At 39.0% G+C, this 25057-nt stretch overlaps 1 protein-coding gene and 1 pseudogene across 1 annotated transcript; one reads left to right on the top strand and one right to left on the bottom strand.

The window, feature by feature from the left end:
• The window catches only part of LOC113067858 (cysteine protease ATG4D-like), a 591286-nt pseudogene that overhangs the window by 492652 nt on the left and 73577 nt on the right, over positions 1-25057 (bottom strand).
• On the top strand, positions 8079-16557 carry LOC113067865 (cytoglobin-1-like). The gene is made up of 3 exons (XM_026240362.1): positions 8079-8321; positions 15560-15791; positions 16013-16557. The coding sequence occupies exons 1-3, from the start codon at positions 8188-8190 to the stop codon at positions 16178-16180; spliced, it is 534 nt and encodes a 177-aa protein (XP_026096147.1). The 5' UTR covers positions 8079-8187; the 3' UTR covers positions 16181-16557.

Raw genomic sequence — 25057 nt, 5'->3', positions numbered from 1 at the left:
TCCTCCTGGGGCCAGGGCGAGGGATTGTGGTTTGACATTCGCCTCTGGCCCGAGATCATCCTCCCCCCCAATCACCGTTGCCAACATCATTTATTCCGCCTCATTCCATTTTTTGAGGAGGTTGAGGTGGTAGATCTGACGTGCCCTGTCCTATCGGTCCATATTACCTCATAAATGGTCCCTGCCACTTAGCCAATAACTTAGAGCTCGACGTTGGGAGTAATACAAGTACTTTCTCTCCCAGTGCAAATTTGCGCAATCTAGTTCCCCTGTTATACAGCTGGCTTTGGCGGTCCTGGGATTGTAACAAATTCTCCATTGATAGCCGCCCCAAAGTGTGGAGTTTTGTTCTCAAGTCCAGCACATACTGAATTTAGTTTTTGCCCTGAGATGGCCCCTCCTCCCAAGTTTCTCTCAGTACATCCAGCACGCCTCGAGGGTGGTGTCCGTAGAGAAGCTCAAAGGGGGAAAAACCCGTGGAGGCTAGTGGGACCTCTCGCACAGCGACTAACAAGGGCTCTAGGCACTTATCCCAATTCTTGGCATCTTCTTGAACGAATGTCCAGATCATGGATTTAAGCATGCGATTAAATCGTTCAACCAGGCCGTCGGTGTCTGGGTGATAGATGCTAATTCGAATCAATTTAATGCCCAATAATCCGTACAGTTCGCGTAGCGTATGTGACATAAACGCCGTGCCCTGATTGGTGAGGATCTCTTTCGGAACCCCCACCCGGGAGATTAGACGAAACAGGGTGTCCGCAAGACTCTTAGCAGAAATGTTGCGGAGGGCCACTGCTTCAGGATATCATGTTGCATAGTCAACTAATGCAAAGCGATGTCCCCGTGCAGATCGCTGTAATGGCCCGATGAGATCCATACCAATTCTCTCGAAGTGGACCTGCATTAAGGGAAGGGGGCGCAAAGGTGCTTTTGGGGCGGCCGGTGGATTCACCAACTGACATTCTGGACAGGACGCGCACCACCTATGCACGCTGTCGTGAATGCCCGGCCAAAAGAAACAGGTCATGAGGCAATTCAGTGTTGCTGCCTGTCCCAAATGGGCCGCCATAGGATTAAAATGAGCTGCATAGAAAAGCATTTCCCTGCGGCTCTTCAGAATCAACAGCTGGGTTGTATTTACTTTTGTCCCAGCGTCTTGGGTCACTCGATACAACCGATCTCTTAAAATGGCAAAATACGGATAGGTGAGCGGGTGGGCAGGTTGGAGAGGCTGGCCATCGATGGAGCGGACCTGTTAAAAGGCATGTTTTAATGTCTCGTCCTGAGACTGCTCCAGAGGAAAGTCATCACGCTCCGAGAGAATAAGTCTCCTGATTTCGCTCGGTTCCCTTGAAGCAGAACCCAGTGGTCCTGGCTCAAGTTTCTCCCACCTGCTCCCGCGCAGCCCCTTTCCGTGCCTGATTTCCCCAAGAGGCATCCGCACATAACGACCCCAATAAAACAGTAAACGTGGGTCAATTCGTTCCCAAAATTATCGGATACCGGAGGTGGGGACTAACCGCTACTTCCACATTATGCTTTTGACCCCTGAAATGAATAATAATCGGGACCACCGGATACTCCACCACATACCCGTGTATGCACCACACCTTAACCACGTGGCTTGTATCCAATGCCCCTGGTTGAATCAGGCTTTGATGGATTGAGGTTTTAATAACATCCTGAATCCACCAAGGCCGGATATGTACCCCCCTTGTGTAACAGAAATGAGTCGAACCAGACAAATTAAAGAGTCTAAAAGCTGTGTGCATTGAAACACGAGAGCTGAATTCCTCAGGAAGTCGTAAATCAGTTCGAGTGCCACAAGAACCAAACAAGATGACCAACCAACTTGTTCACACAACAGCTTTCAACATGAACACCACTAGAGCAATTATTTACAATTTCAATTCGAAGAAGAGATTGTCAAATTTGTTGTTCATAATTGAAATGCAACGCTGGACATCACATGAAAACCCATGAGAGTACTGCACATGAGAGTCCCCCCCCCCCCCACCCCCCACCTAGCAGAACCAGACTGAAATTCCTAAGGTGGGGGAAGGGCTTTAAACCTCTATCTTCACAGAAAAGTCCTTTGCCAGAGAATGCCAAAGAAACTTCTTTTGTACATGTATATGGACCAGAGTGAACTCAAAAAGACTCATAAATGAATCAGTCCATCGCATCACTCCATATTCATTTATGTGTAACCCACACATTTGACTATCATGTTATAATCACTTATTGTGTATGTTTTTTTTTTATAACTATGGTATAGCTGAAGGGTACATAGTCGTGTTTGATATGTGTGTGATTATATTTTCTTGCTTGATATTGTCCTGACAATCATTTATTTGTAAAATATATCATAATCTGGTAATAGGAATCATGTCCGAAAATTAGACCCTGCAAATTCGGACCACATGCTTGGTAAGATAAACAAATGATTTACGATACCCCCGAGCCAAGACAATATCTGATTGGTCAAGACAATATTTGAGGCGTGGCCAACAGGCCTCTTTAAATACTTTGGACACCATGAAATCTTGCTTTTAGTTCCAGCCTGGCTTGTGCTATCAGTCATGCCTTGCTTTTTAGTCTGCTTTCAGAGTCTGCTATTAGCCATGTCTGTTTCTAGTCTCTAGCTATGCTTCCGCTAGCTTGTAGCTCCTAGCCATGCTGTGTAGTCATCACCGTTCTTTGAGCGCGGTTCCAGCGTGCCTGCCTGCTGCTACTATGCCACTATGAGAAGGAACACAACCTAGTCTCGTCAAACTTTATTTCTTTTCTTTTCCGTTTGAGAGTTTCGTGTTCTGAGTTAAGTTTTGTAACGTCAAGTCTCCGACGCCTGACCTCGGGTACCCGTTCAACTTCGACCAGCGCACACGACTCTGCACTTTCAGCCAACGCCCAACAACCACGGGCTTCCCAAGACGTCACTTCACTACTGAACTTCCAGCCAATCAGCGACACCGGGATACCCCTTTCAACGGGAGTCCCTTTCACAGGAAACGAAGGCAACGTATCCCCAGATATTTGTTGTGCTGGTGTATCTAATATAATTTTAGTCACATTGAGGAACTCAATGCGAGGGCTAATTACGTGATTGATGGCTGTTCATGTCTATGCAATTTAACGTATTGCTGTAAACTTGGGATTCCATATTTTCATTCTCTTAAACTCATCTTTCCCTAACTTTCGATCTTCCTGCAACTTGGGTGAATGTGTGTGTGCGTGCGTTTATGTGTTAGATTAGTTTATATGTCTTAGATTTATCTAATAAAGCCTTATTCATATTGAAAAGAGAAGTATCTTGTGTTCTGTGCTTACAAGTTAATGTCTTAAACTGCCGATCTTGTTACTGTGCTAATTGATAATGTTTCACTATAGTTTGGATATTAGTATCCAGCGCAGATTTGATGTTAAACGGCTCGTTCAGTGAATCGCAGTGATCAGCCGTGAAACAGTGATTCTGTTCAAATTCCCTTTAAAATCTTAAATGATTCCCTTTGAGCTAAATTGACCTGTTTCCCTTACACTTGATACTCACAGGTATTTGGTACTCTCCTGCCTGACCGGGGGTGGCCTGTGGGACATCCGGGACCCGGATCATCATTCCCCCTCCATCACTGGACACCTGTCCTCAAAATGCTCTGGGTCCCCGCAACGGCAACAGGCCAGCCCAGACCTTCCTGCCACCCCTATGACAGGGAGTGGATTGAAGAATTGGCACGGAGAAAGCTGAGAAACCGAAGCGCTGTCCCCTCCGGCAGCCCTGGGTGGGGCCCTTGGACTCACGTGATGCCCTTGGTCAAACCTGCCCCGCCCCCAGGGACACGAGGAGGGCTGGGTGGACGGGACCTAGGGAGAGGGACAGGTCGCGAGAGAGAAGGAGAGGGGAGAGAGGGGGAGAAAGAGTCTGAGGTTGTGGGTTCGCTGAGCCCTGGGCACGCCACCATGTGGTCCTCCGCTAGATGGATGGCCGAGTCCAGCGACGTGGGACGGTGGCACTGGACCCACTCAGCTGTTCTCTTCGGAAGCCGAGCGATGAAGTGCTCCAGCACCACGAGGTCGATGATGTGTTCCACGTCATTTCCCTCGGCCAGTAGCCACTTGCTGCAGGAGTCCCGGAGCTGCTGGGCCATCGCGAAGGGCCAACCGGATTCCCCCAGGATTTTTCAAAAAAATTCTAGGAACACTTACGGGTCGTCCTGCGGTCACATTTTGTGGAGGGGTAGGTGAACGGGAACCGCGGGCGTTGATCCAGCTCCAGAACCTCTCCTGGTCCTCCTGCTGGGCTTGTAGGATGGCGTGGAACCGCCGCTCCTGATCAGTTCTCAAGTCCAGCAGGGCCTGATGTTGCTCTTGGTGCAGGGCCGCGAGGGATGAGATGACTTCCACAAATGACGTGGAGGACGGGCTCTGCATGGCGGCGGCACTCCTTCTTCCTTTCCCGGGTTTCGGCACCAGTGTAGTGAGTTTGTAGGAGGAAAGGAAGAGGACAAGGGGTCGGATGGACTGCAGACAAGGTTTTTTATAAATCAAAAGTAATTGTTACAAACAGCAATGGTGACTTTTATTCTGCCACTCGCAGACTCTATCGGCAAACGCTTCCAGTTAACTCCTTCCGGTGGTCAGCAGTCTGTCTCTCCCTCGACTGCTTCTGTCTCTCCTGGCGTTTTATACTCTCTCCACGCCAATTACTGAAATAAGAGACAGGTGTTGATCGTTTCCGCCCAAACCACTCACTTACCGTTTGTCTCCTGATTCTCTCTCCCGCTGCAGACTTCGCTAAACCTTTTTTTAGGACCTGATACGCCACTATATACGCTTGAAAATAAAACGTGGCAATTGAATGAACTTCTGATAATAAAACTTCAATTTCTGCAGCTGAGAATTTGTAATTTTTCATTCGCTTTTGAGAAGACACGTTGAAATCCTTCGTTTGGTGTCATAATATGATGCTCATATATAGTTGTCAGTCTGATTTAATGGGCGGGATTTATGGTAATTGAGAATGAGCGTGCACGCGCGTCCCATTTACGACTGATTGGAATTCATTATCACACACGCACATTTCACTATCACATCTGACGTTTACGAAGTTTTTGTGAATCAGGAGAAGGGTTTTCGGGAAGTTCTCTTTACTCGCAAATCACTCACATATTTACTCGTTTATTTACGAATGTTTCATGAATGAGACCCCATGTGTGTAATCATTCAACAATGTATTAAAAGTTGGATACAAGCCTGAATCCTGCTTTACCTGCATATATACGGTATACTCATGAAAAGCATTATATACTACATATAAAATCTTAGCTGTGTGATGTTTATATCACTTCACAAAATATAACTGTATCATCATCCAGTTCTAATCTGCTAAATGCCATTATAAGGCACGAAGATATAAAAATAGAAATTAACATCATGATTTTCTGTGAAGCTGCTTCGAAACGATGAGTGCTGTGAAAAGTGGAATATAAATTAAAAATAATTTTATGGAAATCGTCATATTCACAAAATCACACACACTATCCTCTCTTTATGTATGCATGTATCATTTATATAGTCTATATATTATTATATATATTATACATATATTATTTATTATAATATACTTGATTATATCCTTTGTGTTGTTTCGTAATGAAACTTACATTTTAATGCCCAGCAGTAAACTTATGCTGTGCAAATACACAAACTTGAGTTCTGAATACCTTTCTTGCACATAACTGCTTCCATCTTCCATTAGAGGGCAGTGGAAACACAGTTAATTAAATACAGTTTTTGGGATGTCAGGTTATTGACTGGCCTAGGCATTGACTCAAATGGCCTTGAGCAGACCTTATGTTTTATGAAACTACTAAACTAAACTACTGTAACAACTAAACAACTGTGCTTTCAAGTGCACTAAAATGTCAATGTACAACTTATGCTTTAACATAAAAAGTATTGACTGTCTAATTGCCCTTCAGAAGTATGAAAAGAAGTATTATGATAAATACTGTAAGTAATCTGTAATGATGGCTCACAGGCCTCAGGGTTGGGATGTGTTTTGAACAGAAACACATCTGCCTTTCATTTAGATTCCTGACATTATACTCCGACACTCATATAATCCATACAGTTCATCTTTCAGTAGCAAAGCGCTGGTATGTGGTTGGTATGCATTCATGAGAAATATTTGGGGCCAATTTTCTACAACAGTCACATGCAGCATATGCAATATTTCACATAGTGTTATACAAGCAGTTCAGATTGAGATAAAGACCTTACAATTATAGAATAGATTAAATGGATCAAATAGATAGATAAATATGTTTATTATTTCAGATATAGTAAGTGCTGTTCTTTTGACTTTTTATTCTATTCAGAGAATCCTGAAAAAATTTTGTTTTCACTAAAATATGAAGCAGTTTTAGTTTCAACACTGATAATAATCAGAAATGTTTTTTGAGCAGCAAACCAGCATATCAGAATGATTTCTGAAGGATCACGGGACACTGAAGACTGCAGTATATAGCCTTGGTGAGCAGAAGAGACTTATATTAAAAACACAGCAGTACATGCACTTTCAAAGCAATGCATATAAACTACTGAAACAACGCCAATAGACACAGGTGATAATTGCTCAGATCACAGTTACACTGCAGACAGGTGTCACACTGACCCCATGACCCCTTCAAAACATGCCACCCCCTGAACAATAAAACAAAAACCTTTGATCTGTCCCTGAACAATCAAACACCTGCCGCTCTCTGTCTGTGTGGCGCTCTCCAGAATGAGCTCAGTCTGACTAAACCTTTTCCTCTCTCCCACAGTGATCATGTCAATGTGAAAGTGTGTAATGGGTCTGTCTGACCCAGCTTTGACTGTTGCACAATCATACACGCACGTACACATGCTTCACATCCATCAGTCTTGTTAAAAGATCAGCTTCATCATGCTTAGTACACTCTGTATGAACTCCGACATGTCTCAACCAATGAGCTCTATATTCTTACTGGAAGACCTCTTTTGTCCCCTGCTTTTATTTCTCCTCTGGGGATTCAGAAGAGAAACATCTGATAATATTAATTGAAGAGTTAAGATACACAAGCCTTTAAGTCAGTCGCAGCAGTGTTGATGTAAGGTGGAGTGTGTCCGTTGGCTCTTGTAATGCTCGTTTGTGTTTTTTCAAGATAAAGAATAAGGGTTTACCTGGAGTTCATGTCAATTTCATCACGTTTTTCCTACAAGAACAAAACAAAAATAGTCAGTAGTTGTCATCCATTAAGAGTAAAGAGGCTTAAAAAGAATGTGGAGAAGCTCAGATCATTTGATTAGAAATGTGAGTCCATATTGTCAACTAAATTCAGTGTATTTGCATACATATTTTCAATGTACTTTTACAGAGCCCTCAGAGAGAAGACATACCTCATAGTACAAAAAAATAATAATTCGCTTGCCTTCATGTCATTCCAAACCTGTAGGAGATTCTTTCTTCTGTGGAACATGAAAGATGTTTTAAAGAACACTAATGACCAAAAAAACACTGAACCCCATTGACTTTCATTGAAAACCTCCTAAACCTTTAAAAACACATCTTGTGGTCCACAGAAGAAAGTAAGTCTTGGCATGAAGTAAAAGCACTTTTTGGGTGAATTGTATTTTAAAGATATTTAAGGAGATGGTAATTTTGGTTCTCAGGGTCTCGTTTAAGGACATGTAGATGTTTCACTATAAAAAAAGACAAAACCCAAAATTTTAGATTGCAGATTTAGGTATGTGAGTTAAGATCTCTTCTGAAACTTTAGAGGAAATTAAAGCAAGTTTGCTCTTTATTTAATCTCCCCGGGGTCCAGGAGAAATAAATTAGATATTAAAGGATCTCGTCTGTTGTCATTCCTGTGGGTGGGCAGCAGACGGATGCAGACGGATGTGAGAAGAAAAAAAAAAACAAGTAAACTGAAGGGGGAGGTGTGATTGTGAGTTAAGAGGAGAACATGAGTGTGTGTGTGTGTGTGTGTGTGTGTGAGGGAGTGAGTGAGAAAGAGAGAGAGAGAGAGAGAGATAAAGGGAAGTGGGTGGGAGGATCTTCTTCATTCAGCAGTAACTCTTCATCAGACTCTTGAGGAGACAGAAATAAAGACCCCATCAGGAGCACACACACAGCTCGAGTGTTTCTCAGCGAGCATCTGGATGGAGCGAGACGGAGGTGTGGAGCTCACACGGAGCCCAGAGACTCTCACCGAGGACGATGTGTGTGTGATCCAGGACACTTGGAGACCCGTCTACGAGAACCGAGAGAATGCTGGAGTCGCTGTGCTCATCAGGTACGCCGCTCCATCTTATTTACACACATCAATCATTCACAAAAACTGCCATGTTATCACTCTCATTGTTTGCACATGCAGCATTGCTTACTACTTATGTTATACCCAGGTCTTTTGGGCATGCACCATAGTAATTCCACGGTATTTTAGCCATTTATAATAGGTGATATACTAGTTTTTGGAAATACACAATAGAAATACTGCATTTGGTCTTTTTTGAACAGGTACCATGATAATGCTTGATTGTTTGGACATGTACCATAGTTATGCCTTAGTTTTTGATAAGCACTTTGGTGTTGCAATGATTTTTTAATACCACTATAAATGACAATTTTTTTATTAAAATGTTGAAATGTAAACTTTTTTATTATTATTTGTACAGTGATAATAACATGGTTACCAGTTTGCAATATGCACAGTGAACATACCATGGTAATACATTGTGTTTGACCATTTACCATGATGGTGGGTTGAAATTAATAATTGATAATACAAGAGGTTTGGAAAATGCCCCACTGTAGGTACTATTGTAATACTATTTTGTTTGGTCACTTACAATGGCTACACCATGGTTTTGACATGCACCATAGAAATAAAAATATTTTAACATATACCATAACAGTGTTTTGGGGCATGTGTCAAAGTATATTTATGTTTGTGGTTTGTGTATGTACATATATACACACATAGGTAATGACAGTCAATCAGTAGCATGATATATTTCCAAGCAATTCCACTGGCTCTTCAAGACTGTTGACACTACTGACTGGAATACATTTAAGCAGGCTGCCACATACAATAAAGTGAAAAGAAAAAAGAAAGTGACGTGACGTGGCAAAGCTTGGTTAGTGCTCTGCATTTATCCCATCCAAAGTGCACACACACATCATCCCTAAACAGCTCATTCACAAACTGGTCCAACTGGATGTTGGACTCTCTGACTGGAAGACCTCAGGCGGTACAGGTCGGTAGCAACACATCCAGCACCATCACACTGAACACTGGGGCCCCCCAAGGATTTGTGCTGAGCCCCCTCCTCTTCACTCTGCTGACTCATGACTGCACAACGTCACACATCTCCAACCTCTTCATTAAGTTTGAGGATGACATGACTGTGGTGGGTCTCATTAGCAACAAAGATGAGACAAACTACAGGAGCAAGGTGATCTGCCTGGCCGGGTGGTACAGTGACAACAATCTCTCTCTGATTGTGGAGAAGATGGAGATTGTTGTTGACTTCAGGAGAGTGCACACTCAACATGCTCCTCTGACCATCAGTGGTGCTACTGTGGAGAGAGTGAGCAGCACTAAGTTTCTGGGTGTACACATCACAGAGATCCTCTCCAGGACCGACAACACCGCAGCACTGGCCAAGAAAGCACAGTAGCTTCTCTACTTTCTCTGCAAACTGAGAAGAGCCAGAGCCCCGCCCCGTCTCACCTGCAAAGTAGAGGTCTTCTAAGAAGAGGCCCTTTAAATTATCAAGATGATTTCCTCGGCGACGTCCACAAGTATTGTTCAGGGCTGGTCATCAAGTTTGTTGGTTCGATCCCATCTAGAGTCGTGATAAAAACATACACTATGTGAATCCTAGAGGACTGATGGTCTATGGTGACATCACATGAAAGTTGTGAAAACTAATCCCACTGGCGCTGATTATGTTGCCATAAATAAAGATTGATATCCTATTGTATGGAAAGAAAATAAGTTAAATTTGGTGCAAGAGGATTGTGGGTAGAGTTGACTGCTGGGATTTGGTGAATATTTTGACCTTGAATGCTTGTTGGGATCTCCAGCTGCTCTTTATGGTTTCAGAGATGACAGCTTTAGTCCAGAAACTTCTCACACTTCTTTCACACTCCTGATCTTCTCTGCTGCAAAAACTTCACCACACTGGTATGTCCTGATTTAGATACCTAGATAAATCTGTATCTAAATTAGGACATACCAGTGTTGTTATTGATAACTTCAACTTATTTAAATTAACCTATATTCCCCCCAGTTGAAATCAGTTCACAGAAATCACAGACTGATTAGATTTATTTCACTGTCATCTGTATCTTCCTTCTACATCTACTGGCAAAACCTTAAAAGATTATTAAGAGTTCAGGATTGTATATAATACAGCTGGGGAAAATAAAGAACATTAAGTGAAATAATGGTTATTTGATTAAACTGATTCAGTATATTATATGAAACCTATTTACTGTAGTTTATACATATATTATAGCAGTATATCTATTGCAAAAAAAATGAATATATATATATATATATATATGTGTGTGTGTGTGTGTGTGTTTCAGTGCATTTTTATTTTTGCTTGTAATATTTGATATATTGTAGTTAGGTCTGTTCCTGCTGTTCTTCTGATGTTCAGAAATCTGGTGAATTTGAGCAAATCATGTGAGCTCATATTTCTTCATTCCTGACCTGTGCACATCTACAGCACATAAGGAGTGTGATAGATGTTAGCAGTAATTTCTCTACAGCTCACATCTATCTGAAGATCACACTTGAAGGGCTGTGATACAGATTCATAATTAAACTCTTTCAGCTCATGAAATTAGATTTATTTCTCAGAGGGGACATGCTTATAATTGGACATTCACAGAAGGAGACTTTATATCTTACTGTGATGCTTTAATTTACAGTTCAGTGGATTACATCCGATATTATCATCCATTTTGCTTTAAATTTTATTAAAAAAAACCTTCAAGACACCCTTTCATCTCTGTTACTAGCTGATGACAAAAAGCATCTGACTGCAGCCAAGAGGCTGTTGCAAATGGCAAAAACATCTCAGTTATGAAGTGTGAACACTGTCTCTGACATGCAAGAGAGCAGCAACAAACAACAGTTTAGGAAAGTTAGAGACAAAGGAGAGTGAGTGAACGGCAATACAACTGGAATCAAAAGTCAAAAAAGAACCAACCAAACTATTAAAATGTCTAGAAGTTCCCTAAATCTCATATCTTTTGTACAATTTTCTCATTTGTCAAAAATGAACACAACGTCAGAAAACAATTACCTGCATGTCCGATGAGATGATACCGATACCAATAACTAAGTTAGTGTCCACACCAATGGACAATAACTATACTGATAAATATACCAACAACTAAATTAGTGTCTACACCAACAGACGGTAACTATACTGATAACTAAATTAGTGTCACACCAATGGACAATAAATATACTGATAAATATACCAACAACTAAATTAGTGTCTACACCAACAGACGGTAACTATACGGATAACTAAATTAGTGTCTACACCAATGGACAATAAATATAATGATAAATATACAAACAACTAAATTAGTGTCTACACCAACAGACGGTAACTATACGGATAACTAAATTAGTGTCTACACCAACAGACGGTAACTATACGGATAACTAAATTAGTGTCTACACCAACAGACGGTAACTATACGGATAACTAAATTAGTGTCACACCAATGGACAATAAATATACTGATAATTATACCGATAACTAAATTAGTGTCTACACCAACAGACGGTAACTATACTGATAACTAAATTAGTGTCACACCAATGGACAATAAATATACTGATAAATATACCAACAACTAAATTAGTGTCTACACCAACAGACGGTAACTATACGGATAACTAAATTAGTGTCTACACCAACAGACGGTAACTATACCGATAACTAAATTAGTGTCACACCAATGGACAATAAATATACTGATAATTATACTGATAACTAAATTAGTGTCTACACCAACAGACGGTAACTATACTGATAACTTAATTAGTGTCACACCAATGGACAATAAATATACTGATAAATATACCGATAACTAAATTAGTGTCTACACCAACAGACGGTAACTATACGGATAAATAATTAGTGTCTACACCAACAGACGGTAACTATACGGATAACTAAATTAGTGTCTACACCAACAGACGGTAACTATACTGATAACTAAATTAGTGTCACACCAATGGACAATAAATATACTGATAAATATACAAACAACTAAATTAGTGTCTACACCAACAGACGGTAACTATACGGATAACTAAATTAGTGTCTACACCAACAGACGGTAACTATACCGATAACTAAATTAGTGTCACACCAACAGACGGTAACTATACCGATAACTAAATTAGTGTCACACCAACAGACGGTAACTATACCCATAACTAAATTAGTGTCACACCAACAGACGGTAACTATACTGATAACTAAATTAGTGTCACACCAACAGACGGTAACTATACTGATAACTAAATTAGTGTCACACCAATGGACAATAAATATACTGATAAATATACCAACAACTAAATTAGTGTCTACACCAACAGACGGTAACTATACGGATAACTAAATTAGTGTCTACACCAACAGACGGTAACTATACCGATAACTAAATTAGTGTCACACCAACAGACGGTAACTATACTGATAACTAAATTAGTGTCACACCAATGGACAATAAATATACTGATAAATATACCAACAACTAAATTAGTGTCTACACCAACAGACGGTAACTATACGGATAACTAAATTAGTGTCACACCAACAGACGGTAACTATACTGATAACTAAATTAGTGTCAAACCAATGGACAATAAATATACTGATAAATATACCAACAACTAAATTAGTGTCTACACCAACAGACGGTAACTATACCGATAACTAAATTAGTGTCACACCAACAGACGGTAACTATACCGATAACTAAATTAGTGTCACACCAACAGACGGTAACTATACCGATAACTAAATTAGTGTCACACCAACAGACGGTAACTATACCCATAACTAAATTAGTGTCACACCAACAGACGGTAACTATACTGATAACTAAATTAGTGTCACACCAATGGACAAAAAATATACTGATAATTATACCGATAAGCTGGGCAACAAGTGACTGTCTTATTACACACATAATATGGACTAAGTGTCTTCTTAAGTGCTCATCTACTCGCTCTGTTTATCATCCCCATGATTGTTTTCACGTTTCCAGGGGATTTTAACTGCCTTTGTTCGTCCTCCAGCCGCTGACACATGAATCTGGAGTCATAGGTTAAGAGCACGTGTGCTTAAACATGAGTTATGGTCTACATTAAGATGAGAGACAATCTCTCTTTATCTCCTGTTTGATTTGGATATGTGAGGACACGTCTCCTCTCTGGGCATTTACTAGATTCTGTCTCTGTTTAATGGGACAGATCTTCCGGTTGCGATTTGATTCAATTGGTTCAGTTCTGTGGGCCGTAAGAGGTGAAACAGTTGATGTGACTTGTAGAAACAACATCACAGCCACTCTGGCGCTGGATGCATGAGGCACGACTGTAAAGCCACAAAAGATGCTTCAGTCAAAAGTGATTGAATGAATATTTAAGCACCCTTTTGTTATGCAGCTGGAACATATTCTTTCATGAGATCATTTAGTTCTTACAGGAAGGCTTTTTTTTATATAGAGTAAACTAGTACACTCTTGTTCCACTGCGTTACATCGGAGCAAACACATACAGTAGCATTCAGAGCTTAGGACATTTACAGTAGAGCTGGAAATGTCACTGATGCAACTGAATTGTAAATTTAGTTTTACATTTAGAGATATTCATTGCAACAAAAAATATAAAAACAAACGCTAATTAAAAATTTACATCAACGCAGAAACTTGCACCTGAATGTTTGTGCTGCTTCTGCTGGATGAGAATAATAACAGAGAAGCTATCACAACACAAACACGTGAGCATGTGCCAGGAACGACGGCACTCATGTCACACACACTACAGAGTTCAACGTGCTCAACACCCCTTTAAATGCTTATAGGTCATTTTTATCACTAAGTTAAGTGAGTTTTCTTGCAGTATTTGTTGTGAGTGAAGGAGAATTTCAGCAATGCTGGTTAAATATTAGGTTAGTATTATCTCAGGAACGCTTATCTTTCCAGCTGGGCTGAGATAAGCTTTCTCACACATGGCACAACTCACTTTCAAATGTTTATATTTAGGATCCTCATGAAATGAAATGAAAGTTTGCAGCCTCAATCTGGAACCTAATCCTCCACTATCTACTACACATGTTTATTATCATAAACAATCATAAATTAATGAAGATTGGTAACTGTACTCTGATCACTTGATGACGAAGATCTTCTGTTCCAGTCCAGTAAAATTCGAATGCGTGTAGCTCACTTGAATCTGTAAAAACAATTCATAATAAACACCAAAAATGAATTATAGTTCATTGAAATAATATAACAAGACATTTTTAATTCAATGAAACATGATCATGTTATGTTTGACCCAAACAATAATCTTTTACCCTCATGTAATTCAAAACCTGTATGACTTTCTTTTTTCTGTAGAACATAAAGGTGATATTTTGACAGATATTGGGAACAATTAATATTGGAGCACACGTCTGAAAATATCTTTTTAAGTTTCAAAAAAGAAAGAAAGTCAGGAGTTTAAAGGAATACTTGCTCACCAATGGATAGTATGCAGTAAATGGGTGCCATCAGAATGAGAGTCCAAACAGCTGATAAAAACATCACAATAATCCACAACACTCAGTTACGTAATGACTTGAGAAGAGAAAAGATGCATGTTTATAAGAAAAAATCATGAAGATGTTATTAACATCAAACCATTGCTTCTTGCTATCCTTTATCCTTTATCAATAATTAGTGCCTCCTCCAGTGAAAAGTCTTCTAGTCTGAATCAGAAGAGAAATCTCCACAGATCAAGCACTGTTTACAAGCCACAACAGTCCAAAATAGCACTTAACAACTATGTGGGTGGATTTTTATGTGAGAGACAACAGATGGACTTTTTCACTGGAGGAAGCGTTATTATGGATTATGCAGCGGTTAAGCAGCAGTTTGAAGTTAAAGCATCTTAATAATGGATTAGTTTTTTTTACAAACACACAGCTTTTCACTTCACAAGTCATTAACTGATGGACGGGAGTGGTGTGGATTATTGTGATGTTTTTATCAGCTGTTTGGACTCTCATTCTGACGGCACCCATTCACTGCAGATGATCCATTGGTGAGCAAGTGATGCAATGCTACATTTCTCCAAATCTGATGAAGAAACAAACTTGTAGATGGCCTGAGGATGAGTACATTTCACTTTTGGGTGAACTATTCTTTTAAATCTTGTGAGGTGGATCAGGGTGTGAACAAAAATGAATTTTTGTTTTGAAAGTAACTAAATGTGTGTTCCTCCAGATTTTTCTCAAACTTCCCGTCGGCGAAGCAGTACTTCGATCAGTTCCGTGACATGCAGGATCCCGAGGAGATGAAGCAAAGCATTCAGCTGAAGAAACACGCTCTGCGGATCATGACCGCCCTCAACACGCTGGTGGAAAACCTGCGCGACGGAGACAAACTCAACACCATCTTCCAGCAGATGGGCAAATCACACGCGCTCAAACACAAGGTGGACCCGGCCTACTTCAAAGTGAGCATGAGGAACAAACAGCATGATACAAAGTTATAAAGGATGTTTTAAAAGAAGCCCCTTCTGATTCAATTTCAATCAGAGTCACATGATCCTTCAGAAATCATTTCAATATGCTGATCTGCAGCTCAAGACACATTTCTGATTATTATGTTGAAAACAATTGTGCTGCTTCATATTTTTTTTTATTGCAGAATAAAATTATAAATTTCTTACTGCAGATTCTGGCTGGAGTCATTCTGGAGGTTCTGGGGGAAGCTTTCCCACAATGCTTCAGTCCAGCATCAGTGCAGAACGCGTGGTCTAAACTCCTGGGCGTCCTGTACTGGCAGATGAACAAAGTCTACGCTGAAGTCGGCTGGGAATCCATCAAAAACTCTGCAAAGTGAAGGAGAGAACATATGCATAACTATATGTATTAAACCAAAGATTATTACAGTCATGTCATGTATATCTGACTCATTTCTATAAGTGAATGAAAAAGACGTAGTAGTAAATAAAGATGTGTTGTTGTAAAATGAGAAAATTAGCTGATACCAGACCACGTTTTTTAAATGCTACATGATATTTAATCTGGACTTTATCGATGTCAGATCCCTAGCAACTGTTATTCAGCTCAGATGATAAACACACTTATAAATCAGTGCAGAAATCTCAAGCTCTCTGCTTTCCGTCTCCCATTAAATATTTACACATACTCCAGATAAACCATGTACACAAACACGACCTCCATCAGATACAAAAATGTGCATTTCTGAAGAAAAATGTGGGTCTCTGCTACAGCTTTAGATAAATATCCAGTTCATCTGAAGCGGATGTTTTTTGAAAGAGACGAGTGTTTTTGTATCAGTCGCTTTCTCTGCGTTCGGTGAGCAAAAAGAATAGAAAGGACTATTCTGTGCTGAAGCAGCTAAACTGATTCTTTTTTGTACTTATTCAAATGATTTGTATATGAAAAATAATCACTGATTCAGAAATAAACTCTGAAACATTAAAGAAATAAACTCTGTCTTGAACTTTTTTATAGAACATAATACTATATATATATATATATATATATATATATATAAATGTGGAATGTTGACTGACATTATGGATCAAGTTATGGAAGCAAACACTGTTTACTGAGAGCTGAACGTGATTATATCTCTATTAATTATATCAGCGTCTTCACCTGAAGTATTTGTCTGTGTGTGATAATCTACAGTGAACCAGAGGCATTCAGGTTATGACCTGATTATACTTTACAAAGGAACTGAGAAAACTTCATTATCAAGAGCTGCGTGATGAGATGAGTGTTGGAGAGAAAGATAGACCACGTGTGTGTGTGTCTCTCTGTGTGTGTGTGTGTGTGTTTACACAGATGTAGAAATGGCCTGCAGCATGAGACAGACAGACAGACAGATCTGGCCACCTACCGCTCACAGACAGCTGCGCTTCATTCACGCCACATTCTTTCCCATTTTACCCCTTCAGGGGTTTTCAATGGTAATTCAGTTCTTAAAACCCCTATATCTGCTCAGAGAAACCCTACCCCTCACACAAAACTTGGATTTGTGGATTTTTATTTTTATTCATTGTTTTTTTCTTTCTCGGATTCTAACAGATTCTACTTGTGTACCTAATGTAATAAAAGTGATTCAGGCAAACTGTTTTGCAGCGTATTTCCAGAGCTCCTCTGAAACCCTCCGCCTTCCCCAGCTCCACCTGTATAAATCTGCTATGGGTTATTATATATGCTATTTGTGCAGCAGCAGTATGTCTTAGAGCTGTAAAATGACTGTGAAGGGCAGCTCAGATCAAGTTTTGAGGTCATATTGAGATCTCTGACTGCTGACTGCTGGGCAAATCTGATCGCACATTGCTAAGATCTCTTCAAGAACTCTATGTGTGAAAATACTCAGATGACAGTCTTTGTCAGGAGAAACATCTGAAAGGGGGAACGTTCAGCAAAAGTCTCCAGTTGTACGAGAGAAAGAGTTGAGATGTTACAGAGATCATGTTTGTGATTTTCTAAAAAGGTCAGATGAAGGTTGGCAGCACAGCAGATAAATGGCTGACGCAGACACACTTTGCTTATCAGTTTCCCCTAAAACAGCAGCTCTGCGGCTGTGATCATGTGATCAATCTCTGCTGCTTCACGCCAATCACAGTGACTCATCATAATCACATCACTCGAAAATACAATGACTCAAAAAGATTTTCACAATGTTTGATGACTGTGCAGTTCACTTTAACACACTCATCATCCCTGTTCCCATGAACTCAGTCACGTAATGCAATAAAGCTGAATATTGGAGAACAACAGAGCGCTTCAGACCTCACCACCACAATGCTGGGCTGTTGTGATTTGTTGCCGGTGGTTGCTACACATTTGTCAAGACATTCAGCACATTCTAGTATCTGCATATCATACATATCTGTATCAGCCGCCAAAAACTCCCTAGCAGCCTTCAAGCAACCTAAAACACTACAGGAACCCATTAGCAACCCAAAATACTTGACAAAATAACACTCTGACAACCATCCAAAACTCTCCAGAAACCTAGCTCTCCCTGCTAGCGACCCCAAACACCATAGAAAACCCTCGAGCAACACAGCCACCAAAAACAGTGTCACCAAAACATGTTTCAGTTCTGATCAGGTAAACTGCTGTGTCAGCAGGTGTTGACAGCTCCGACCCCCACACGACTCACGCTGACTGAGATTAGCGCTAATCCAGACACATAATCTGACTCAGGCGCAGGGCATGGTGAAAGAGTGTAACCCTAATTCACTTCCTCTGCCCGCTGTGGATGTCCTGAGCTCTGTTTTTGTGTTGGTACAGCAGTCATGTGCACCACCATCATGGTCCTGAGCACCATCGCTCTCCTGCTGCGACAGATGTTCATCAACCGCGTCAAACCGTGAGTCCACATCACTCTCTGTAGCATCAGCACAAAAGATTGCAATGACTGTGATGTAAAACAGTAAAATCTGTTGTTGTTGTTGTGTGACAGGAGCCATTTCTACCTGAATGCATTCTACAGTCGTACCTAATGTAATAAAAGTGATACAGGCAAACTGTTTACAAATTACTTTTTTGTGTGTACATCTTCTTCAACTAAACACTTAATTTCATGCAACAATCTCCACTTTCCAATAATATCACTAAATGTTATAATATAAGAGACAAAATGTGACCTTGGAGCACAAAACCAGTCATAAGTAGCACAGGTATATTTGTAGCGACATCCAATAATACACTGTGTATGGGTCAAAATTATAAATGTTTCTATATGCCAAAAACCGTCCAAAATAGCGCAGTGTTCCTGTCGCTCAAGTGGTAGAGCATTGCACTGTATGTCGCTTTGGATAAAAGCATCTGCTAAATGTATAAAATTAATTTAATTTAATTATATATATATATATATATTGACATAAAATTATAAAAATAGTCATATTTATATGATGATATATTAACAATATATTTAAATATTTAGTTTAGATGTTGAAAATTATGCATTCATATAATAAAATGTATATATAAAAATATAACATTATATAATTTATTAAAAAGTTATTTAAAATAAAGATAATAATATAATTACACAAAATATACATATATTCAAATATATTCAAATAGTATTTAAATATATTATAATATTTAAATTACAATAATTTAACTCAGAATTGTTGCTGCCTACATTTTAAAGCAGACCTCCCTTATGTCTTAAATGCTAGCTAGATAGGGAGCTCGGCAGGTTTTAAAACTAGTATTTTTGAGAGTTTTCACAGGTTTCATTTTTCTGTCCATATCTCCAGACAGACAGATGTGAACGGGACAAAGGAAAAGCCGCATGAGAACGATTCAACAGCTTCAGAAAAATAATAATAAGAGACATCACTCATCCAACTGAGACTGTGAGCACAGAACGAAACTCAGTCCAGCCTGGGAGGATCTTCTCAGGGACACTTTCACAAAGTAAACGCTCATCCTGAAATATTTAAGAGCATTGTCAGATTGAGTACAAGATGACACGCATGCAGCGCACACAAAAGAGAGGAAAAGGGTTTTGTGTGACTCCACAGGACGACTCCATTTCCAACACAGCGAGGATTGTTTGAACCGGACACAGGAGGAATAATAGCATCTGTGAAAAAGTGCTTTCAGGACAGGAGCCATGAACTTGCTCTGTAAATCATTCATACACAACACCCGGCCATCAGCCGCTCGCAGGACTGGACCAGCAGACCCCTTCCTCGTCCCCAACACCATCTCCATCCAGAAATGTTATTAACTGACACGAGAGAAGGACAGAGTATGTCACTGGAAGAGTTTAAATGAGTAATAGAGGCTCGTCTGATGAGCTCCTCGCTGGAGGAGGCATTCAGTGCATGAAACATTGATGCCTTCACATGTCAGCTCTCTCTGTGGATGTGAGAGTGTGTTTACCTCGCTTCAGTGATCACACACACACACACACACACACACACACACACGTGCTCCACAGCAGTCAGATCTTCAGCTCAGCGCACTCTAGTTTCCTATAATGGTCAATCCAAATTAATTGTTTCTCATAGTCATTTTAATTAGTTTCATTAAAGCGACCTCTTTAATAGCTCAATAGTTTTTCTTAGCAATGATGTTGAATGAAGATCAAACTTATTTTCTCTTTATTTGTCTCCTGGGGCCCTCAGTAATCCACGAGAGACAATCTGAACCACAGAAAAAATGCTTTGGGAAATAACAATTATAACAAGTCATAATTATGAGATAAAATGTAAACATTATGAAATATAAAGCCGTAATTATGAGACAAAAATTCATAATTATGAAAATTGTGAGCTAAAAACTCTGACAGGGAGAATTATGAGATAAAAAGACGGAGGTCAAAACTGAGATAAATCTAAATTATGAAATAAAAAGCCATACCTCTGAAATGAAAATTAAGAGATTTTAAGCCATAATAATGAGACCAGAAGTCATAATTATTACAGTAAAACTTATGAGATAAACTTGAAATGACAAAATTATGAGATAAGTCACAATTATGAGACAAAAAGTCATTATTATGAAACAAAGAGCTAAAATTATGTCATTCAAAATTGAGATTAAAAACTTCAAACTGACAATCACAATTATGAGATAACAACTAAAGCTATGAGATAAGTCACAATTATGAGACAAAAAGTCATAATTATGAGGCAGAAAGCCAAAATGATGTGTCAAAATTTGTATAAATGAACCTGAAACTATGACTGTCACAATTATGAAATAAGAAAAATCTAAATGAAATACTAAGCCATAATTAGGATAAATTTTTAAGTCAAAATTAAAAAGTCATAATTACAACATAAAAACTATAATCCTAAGAAGCCAAAATTGTACTATATCATACTTGAATAAGAAATTAAGTGAGAAGACACTGAGCCACAATAATGAAACAGTCAAAATTGAAATAAAAAGTAAAAATTATGAGTCAAAATTGAGATGTCATAATTATGACTTAAAAAGTCAGACATTTTTTTCAAAATGACTCTAATGATTAACTCAATTTTGCTTTACCAGAACATTTCTTTTTTTTTTCTTTTTTTGAATGAGTTGGACATAGGCTTTAATAATCTCCTAGATATTCAGAAGAGATCTCAATAATGTCTCACACTGTGCTCAGATTGAGAATAACTTAATACTTAAACTAAACCGCAGTGAGAATATAACTGAAGAACTCCCTGAAGTCTTCTGAGATGTAAACATTAACAGTCAAATCTTCATTTTACTTGCTCATGTAACTCTGGTCTCACAGGTGCTCTTTGGACACAAGGCTCATGCCTCAGAATTCGTGATTATTTGTGGTTGGAGATCTGACCAGCTCAAACTCCCCTGAGAGAGAATCAGAGAACACAGCAGCACTCGAGAGGGGAACTCAAACCACACCGTCCCGCTCCAAACATCTGCTCTACGTGCGCTCCTGCATTCAATCCCAGGTGTCTTCCAAGAGCCCGGAAACCTACAGACCTACACGAGACGCAAATAATGTTTCAATCTGCCATGTGTTTATGATCTCAAACGAGGAAACATCTTGTAGAGTCCATAAACACACAGATGGAGGTCCAGGAGATGATTCGGGTCTGGATGAAAAAAGGAAAAAGAGTCCATTAAGTCAACAATAAAAGCACAGATAAAATCATGAATAGAGCACTATTAGATATTTTAAAACTATTAATATATAGTAAAACGATATAGTAAAGTGAAAAGTTATTTTGGTAAATAATTACGCTCAGACCCTGTTACCAACATTTGCAAGACAAAATGATTAAACACATATTGCAAAACTGTGAAGCAACTTTTGATCCCGAACTTGTGATTCATAATTCATTTAGGCCAAATCTGCATGTGTCTTCTGCCATGTTTTAAAAGTGTGAAATGTGAAAACTGTTTATTTGAAACCAACTGATCGTTTTGCTTTAAGAACAATAAAATGAGTTATGATCTATGAAATATGACCTAGTTTAATATGTTTCTATTGTTGTCATACTATAGGAGAACACTTAATAGATGGCCACAAGACTAAAAAACTTGAAATTCTTAATAACTTAGTTTGCTTGAATGAAAAATGCCTTAATTCTGCAGTAAATAATAGGAAGTACATGAATAATTCATGAATTTGACCCACAGATGTTTTTATCCTGACACATGATTAATGTCATCAGAGTTTCCAGCAGCAACACTCATAATAAAACACATCTCAAATAACCCCAGACATTCATCTTTATCACACAGACGTTGTGTTGAAATATTGTGTTTTCCCGTCTCTAGGGTTTTGAATGCTCTTTACTGTAAATAAACCTGATTCATTTTCTGGACAATGTAAAGTCATTGTGTCTGGGAATGTGTGTGTGCGTGCGCGCACGTGCGTCCCGCGTGTTTCAGCGTGCGGTGTGTGTGTGTGTTTATATGTGAAAGCAGCTCCTGTGATCCTGTGGGATGTATATATGTATATATGTATATCTTTACCTTTTTTAAAAAATATTATCAATATTAAGTCAATACACTTAATAAATGTTCATTCTTTTTTTTTTTTTACAAACAGAATATTATTCATGCAAGTTGCTCCTTGGGTAAATCTGCTTTTAGAGTAAAAGACATGAACACAAACAGAGCTGCAGTCTCCATCTGCTGGCAGTCAACTGGATAACAAGACTGGCAGCTTACTATTATTTTTCCTTTTCTTTTTCATTTCAAATATTGACAAAACTATTGAAAAGAGGGGTAGAAATTGCACAATAACAATACGTATTAAGAATATTAAATTAGGGTAAATAATATAATTTAATCATTTGATAACAACAATACCATGTTTAAAAGCAACAATTTACACACACACATATATATATATATATATATATATATATATTTTTTTTTTTTTTTTTTTTTTTTTTTTTTATCAAACGTTTTTAGCTTTGGTCCTAGACTGATAAAAAGTCAAAGATGTCAAAAGACTGAATTGATTTTCTTCACTCCAAAATAATAATTTTGTCATTAATCTCCTAAACTACTCACATTTCACTGCTGGTTATATTTGCTCTATATAATTGTGTATGTGACAAATAAAAATCTTGAATCTTGAATCACTTACACCCATGTCGTTCCCAGTATTGGGCAGTAGCGTCGCTACAAGCAGCGAAGCTACTAGTTTAACTACATTTCTCAGTAGCTTGGTCGTAGCTTCGCTGCTTTCTGAATCAAATAGCTTTTCAGTAGCGAAGCTCTTTTTTTTTTTACCAAGTAGTGCGGTAGCTTCCACACAAGCTACATTTTCGCAAGCATTTCTGAAGCTCAAACTCAAATCGGGAAATACAACTGCTAAGATAGCTGATCCTGGATCAGTAGTGACCATAGACAGTAAAAGAAAGAAGTGACGCGACGGCGCTACTTTATCTTGTTCGTGTCTACGGTGGATAGCAACCAATCATCTTTATGATGCATTACCGCCACCTTCTGCTCCGGATGGTACCACTCCTTGGCCAGTCTCGCAAAAAATGATTTGATGAAATGATGGCATAGGAAGAGGTCGGAGAACAGTTAATCCCGAGGAGTTAGTCGCTGTGGCCGTCCCTCGACAAGTACATTACACTGACCGAGATAACAGAGAGAAAATATGTTTTCAGATGCTGTTTGTAAAAATTATCAGGGTCCAGCCTGGCCATTTCTTTTTGTACTGTTTGGAGGTCTTGCATTTTGTTCTGCAAAGTCCTACAGTATATTAAGCATGCCCATGCAACAGGTGCATACACTTACTTGCGCGCACATTGTTAATTACATGTATTTAGATTGTTTTTGTAGCCAAATTGAGAAGGAACACAAAAAACTATAAAAACTAAACAATTACACCTGCCTTTCTGTTTGACTGACAGTTTTGAGCACTGAGATAGCATTGACTTGTAATAAAACGTGTTCAACATAAAAATGTAATTTTAAAAGTAGCTTAGATGTAGCAAGCTACTGTTGATGTAGCTTAGCTTGCTACATTTCCCGGGGGGTAGCTTCAGTGTAGTGAAGCTTCATTTACGAGAGTAACTGGTAGCTTAGCTCACTACATTTTCCAAGTAGCTTGCCCAACACTGGTCGTTCCAAACCCGTAGAAGCTCAGTCCATCTTCAGAGCACAATTTAAGATATTCTGGATGTAAACCAGGAGGCTTGTGACTGTCCCATAGACTGCCAAGTAAATAACAGTGTCAAGGTCCAGAAAAGTATGAAAGACGTTGTCAGAATACTCCATCTGCCATCAATGGTTCAACCCTAATTTAATGAAGTAACTAGAACACTTTTTGTAAGTGAATAAAACAAAAACAACAACTTAATTCAACAATTCCTTTGTCAACAGTATCCTCTGTGTCTCTCCACATCTCCGTATGCTGTGTATGCTCTTCTATGTCAGCTTTCTTTCAAATCAAAGATAAATACACATCTAAACACTCTAAAATGAACATTATTTCCTTCAATTTCAGTGCTGGTAAATAAATGGACCTAATTAAATTTAGTTCTGAGTCCTGACTATGTAAATATTAACCTGAAACTAATTTGGTTTGGAACGACCCTTCAATATGAAGGCCATGATCTTTTTCACTCAGAAGTGCCCTTCGGAGGATTTGGAACGCACCGAACTTTTGACTGGTACTGTATGTACATAATAAACAAACTTTATCTTAGGTAATCTCTTTATTGTTTTATGAAAATGTTATTGTTGTTATTATTTTGCTATTTTATTAAATTTATTCACA

This window comes from Carassius auratus, linkage group LG28B (genome assembly GCF_003368295.1).
Source record: "Carassius auratus strain Wakin linkage group LG28B, ASM336829v1, whole genome shotgun sequence".
NCBI lineage: Eukaryota > Metazoa > Chordata > Actinopteri > Cypriniformes > Cyprinidae > Carassius > Carassius auratus.
The sequence above is the reverse complement of the archived record's forward strand: the minus strand, read 5'-3'. Positions and strand labels throughout refer to the sequence as shown.

Bases quoted from the DNA above. Each gene is read 5' to 3' on its own strand.
- LOC113067865 (XM_026240362.1), top strand. From the start codon at position 8,188: ATGGAGCGAGACGGAGGTGTGGAGCTCACACGGAGCCCAGAGACTCTC. The intron at 8,322-15,559 runs GTACGCCGCTCC...GTGTTCCTCCAG, and splicing joins GGAGTCGCTGTGCTCATCAG to ATTTTTCTCAAACTTCCCGT. The intron at 15,792-16,012 runs GTGAGCATGAGG...TTCTTACTGCAG, and splicing joins TGGACCCGGCCTACTTCAAA to ATTCTGGCTGGAGTCATTCT.